General features: G+C 46.2%; 1 protein-coding gene across 2 annotated transcripts in view; it reads left to right on the top strand.

Moving 5' to 3' along the window:
• The window catches only part of dclk1a (doublecortin-like kinase 1a), a 221,143-nt gene that overhangs the window by 193,447 nt on the left and 22,696 nt on the right, over positions 1 to 5,000 (top strand). For both annotated transcript variants that reach the window (XR_006080692.1, XM_042311413.1), the window contains exon 11: positions 4,850 to 4,983. Coding sequence is in view for 1 of the 2 variants with exons in the window: in XM_042311413.1 (XP_042167347.1) it covers positions 4,850 to 4,983 (134 nt within the window). In the remaining variant the exon portion in view is untranslated. The remainder of the gene's footprint in view (positions 1 to 4,849; positions 4,984 to 5,000) is intronic.

The following is a 5,000-nucleotide window of genomic DNA, read 5'->3' as shown; positions in this document are numbered from 1 at the left end:
ACCCTCTGCCCATTGGTAACTTAGCTTATTCTAGCCTGCCTCAAAATACAACACTGCCCCTTTAAGGCATACAGTTGAAGTCGGAAGTTTACATACACCTTAGCCAATTACATTTAAACTTTTTCACAATCCCTGATATTTAATCCTAGTAAATAAATTCCCTGTCCTAGGTCAGTTAGGATCACCACTTTATTTTAAGAATGTGAAAAGTCAGAAAAATAGTAGAGAGAATGATTTATTTCAGCTTTTATTCCTTTCATCACATTCCCAGTGGGTCAGAAGTTTACATACACTCAATTAGTATTTGGTAGCATTGCCTTTAAATTGTTTAACTTGGGTGAAACGTTTTGGGTAGCCTTCCACTAGCTTCCCACGATAAATTGGATGAATTTTGGCCCATTCCTCCTGACAGAGCTGGTGTAACTGAGTCAGGTTTGTAGGCCTCCTTGCTCGCACATGCTTTTTCAGTTCTGCCCACAAATGTTCTATAGGATTGAGGTCAGGGCTTTGTGATGGCCACTCCAATACCTTGACTTTGTTGTCCTTAAGCCATTTTGCCACAACTTTAGAAGTATACTGTCATGGCAATTTCCTGTATTACCAAATCATGAGAGAGCAAACCACACACAAGTAAGAGCTATCATAACGTCCATCTTTAATTATATGAGCTTCATCACAACCCTGTGACTCTCAGATCAATTCGGTGTCTATAAATGAATTCTCTGAGAGTGCTTACAAAACAGTCCTTAGTATCATTTATAGCCAAGACACACCCATCTCAACTCACATGACGAATAACAGATGTCAGGAACATTATACAAATAACATTTTACCAGAAAAAAGGAGTATCCCCTAATTTATAGCATTAGCTATAAATTATCGTTCAGTTTGGTCTCCTAAACCAAAGCTCCAATCTAGTTCTTGGTACCACTTAGAACCAAAAACATTACCTCATCCAATGGCATATATCAAATACACCCCCCACCTGGACAAGCTTACAGAGAGATGTGACCTGCACACAGACATTGTGGAGCCACCTAACTGGTTCCCCATTAATCACACCATCCCTTCACATGGTTTAGGAATAGTTTACAGACACATTCACAGATAAGACAAACCCGACCTCTCCCCTCTCTGGGCCCAAGTAACTTATCCCACATAAGCATACTTATGAAAATTAATAAAACATCTTATTTATAAATGTTACCTAAAGAATTCTGATTCTGCCACGACAATGCTTGAGGTCATTGTCCATTTGGAAGACCCATTTGTGACCAAGCTTTAACTTCCTGACTGATGTCTTGAGATGATGCTTCAATATATCCACATCATTTTTCCTCCTCATGAAATCATCTATTTTGTGAAGTGCACCCGTCCCCCCTGCAGAAAAGCACCCCCACAACATGATGTTACCACGCCCTGTCAAACCCTGACCGTAGAGATCTTTTTATTCTCTATGTTTGGTTGGTCAGGGTATGACTCGGGTGGGAATCTCTATGTTCTTTGTTTCTATGTTTTGGCCGGGTATGTTTCTCAATCAGGGACAGCTGTCTATCGTTGTCTCTGATTGGGAATCATACTTAGGCAGCCTTTTTTCCTTTTGTATTTGTTAGTGGCATTATAGCCTAAGTAAGCTTCACGGTCGTTTCATTGTTCTTTGTTTTGTTGGCGACATTTATCAATAAAAGAAATGTACGCTCACCATGCTGCACCTTGGTCCGGTCATTTCCACGATGACAGCGAACGTGACACGAACGTTTTCGAGTGTCTATTTAAAATATTTCCAGATGTTATTAGACAGAAGAGGAGATCCAATACGATCAGAAACTACTGACGGGGTGTATAGATGGCTGAATACGATCAGAAACTACAGACAGGGTTGTATAGATGGCTGAATACGATCAGAAACTACAGACAGGGTTGTATAGATGGCTGAATACGATCAGAAACTACAGACGGGGTGTATAGATGGCTGAATACGATCAGAAACTACAGACGGGTTGTATAGATGGCTGAATACGATCAGAAACTACAGACGGGTTGTATAGATGGCTGAATACGATCAGAAACTACAGACGGGGTGTATAGATGGCTGAATACGATCAGAAACTACAGACGGGTTGTATAGATGGCTGAATACGATCAGAAACTACAGACGGGGTGTATAGATGGCTGAATACGATCAGAAACTACAGACGGGGTGTATAGATGGCTGAATATGATCAGAAACTACTGACGGGGTGTATAGATGGCTGAATACGATCAGAAACTACAGACGGGTTGTATAGATGGCTGAATACGATCAGAAACTACAGACGGGGTGTATAGATGGCTGAATAATCAGAAACTACAGACGGCTGAAATCAGAAACTACAGACGGGGTGTATAGATGGCTGAATACGATCAGAAACTACAGACGGCTGAATACGATCAGAAACTACAGACGGGTTGTATAGATGGCTGAATACGATCAGAAACTACAGACGGGGTGTATAGATGGCTGAATACGATCAGAAACTACAGACGGGTTGTATAGATGGCTGAATACGATCAGAAACTACAGACGGGGTTGTATAGATGGCTGAATACGATCAGAAACTACAGACGGGGTGTATAGATGGCTGAATACGATCAGAAACTACAGACGGGTTGTATAGATGGCTGAATACGATCAGAAACTACAGACAGGGTGTATAGATGGCTGAATACGATCAGAAACTACAGACGGGGTGTATAGATGGCTGAATACGATCAGAAACTACTGACGGGGTGTATAGATGGCTGAATACGATCAGAAACTACAGACGGGTTGTATAGATGGCTGAATACGATCAGAAACTACAGACGGGGTGTATAGATGGCTGAATACGATCAGAAACTACAGACGGGGTTGTATAGATGGCTGAATACAATCAGAAACTACAGACGGGTTGTATAGATGGCTGAATACGATCAGAAACTACAGACGGGGTGTATAGATGGCTGAATACGATCAGAAACTACAGACGGGGTGTATAGATGGCTGAATACGATCAGAAACTACAGACGGGTTGTATAGATGGCTGAATACGATCAGAAACTACAGACGGGGTTGTATAGATGGCTGAATACGATCAGAAACTACAGACGGGGTGTATAGATGGCTGAATACGATCAGAAACTACAGACGGGTTGTATAGATGGCTGAATACGATCAGAAACTACAGACGGGGTGTATAGATGGCTGAATACGATCAGAAACTACACAAGGGTTGTATAGATGGCTGAATTTGATGGCCATCATTGTTTTATTAGTCATCTCAGAGATCCTAATTGAAAACGTCACAGAGAAGCAATTTCCAGTTTTGCACATGACTGAATAGTCAAAAACCATTCAATCATAAAATTACACTAAAACTGTGTAGAATAAATAACTACTTAATAATAACAACTAAAATGTTAAAAGTGGCAGAGTTGCCCTTTAACTTATCTTACCAGTCAGAATGAATGCCTAGATTTAGTAGCTAAATGACTGAATCATGCTACATACATTTGTGCTGTTCTATAAATACATTTCACTGTAAGTATGATGCGTTACAGTGGTCATATGAAAATATATTGAAATAGAAATAAACTATATTTCTAGGCAGCTAAGCTCTACCCCTTCCTCACAGTTATTCTAACCCCTTCCTCACAGTTATTCTAACCCCTCTCCTCTCCTCACCTCTCCCCTCTCTCACCTCCTCTCTCTCACTCTCTCCCCTCCCTCTCCTCTCCTCTCTCCCCTCTCCTCTCCTCCTCTCCTCTCCCTAACCACTCCCCTCTCTCACCTCTCTCCTCTCCTCTCCCTCCCCCCTCCCCCCTCTCACTCTCTCTCCTCTCCTCTTCCTCCCCTCCCCTCTCTCCCATGTCTCACCTCTCCTCTCCCTCCCCTCCCCTCTCTCCCCTGCTCTTTCCTCTCCCCTATCATCTCCTCCCCTCTCCTCTCTACCCTCTCTCTCCTCTCCTCCCTCTCTCCCTATCTCCTCCCTCCCTCCCTCCCCCTCTCTCCCCTTTCCTTTTCTTTCCTCTCCTCCCTTCTCCTCTCCACTCCCCTCTCCCCTCCCCCTCTCATCTCCTCCCCTCCCTCTCCTCTCCTCTCCTCCTCTCTCCTCTCTCCCCACCTCTCCTCTCCTCTCCCTCTCTCCTCTCTCCCCACCTCTCCTCTCCCTCCCCTCTCCCCTCCCCTCTCATCTCCTCCCCTCCTCTCCTCTCCTCTCCTCTCCCTCCTCTCCTCTCCTCCCCACCTCTCCTCTCCCTCCCCTCTCCCCTCCCCTCTCATCTCCTCCCCTCTCTCCTCTCCTCTCCCCTCTCTCCTCTCTCCCCACCTCTCCTCTCCACTCCCCTCTCCCCTCCCCTCTCATCTCCTCCCCTCTCTCCTCTCCTCTCCCCTCTCTCCTCTCCCTCCCCTCTCTCTCTCCTCTCCCTCCCTCTCCCCTCCCTCTCATCTCCTCCCCTCTCTCCTCTCCTCTCCCCTCTCCCCTCCCCTCTCATCTCCTCTCCCCTCCTCTCCTCTCCTCTCCCCTCTCTCTCCTCTCCCTCCTCTCCTCTCTCTCCTCTCCTCTCCCCCTCTCCCCTCCCCCTCTCATCTCCTCTCCTCCCTCTCTCCTCTCCCCTCTCCCCTCTCTCCCTCTCCTCTCCTCTCTCTCCTCTCCCTCTCCTCTCCACTCCCCCTCTCCCCTCCCCTCTCCTCTCCTCTCTCCTCCCCTCTCCTCTCCCCTCTCTCCTCTCTCCCCACCTCTCCTCTCCTCTCTCCTCTCTCCTCTCTCCTCTCTCCCCACCTCTCCTCTCCTCTCTCCCCACCTCTCCTCTCCTCTCCCCACCTCTCCAGGTGTATGAGCATGCTGATGGCAGTAAGAGTCTGAAGTTGGGGGACTTTGGTCTGGCCACCGTAGTAGATGGACCCCTCTACACCGTCTGTGGAACACCCACATATGTAGCACCAGAGATCATCGCAGAGACAGGGTACGTACAACATGTGT

The sequence above is a fragment of the Oncorhynchus tshawytscha genome, linkage group LG33, assembly GCF_018296145.1.
Source record: "Oncorhynchus tshawytscha isolate Ot180627B linkage group LG33, Otsh_v2.0, whole genome shotgun sequence".
NCBI classification, from domain to species: domain Eukaryota; kingdom Metazoa; phylum Chordata; class Actinopteri; order Salmoniformes; family Salmonidae; genus Oncorhynchus; species Oncorhynchus tshawytscha.
This window is presented reverse-complemented; position numbering and strand designations above follow the sequence as displayed.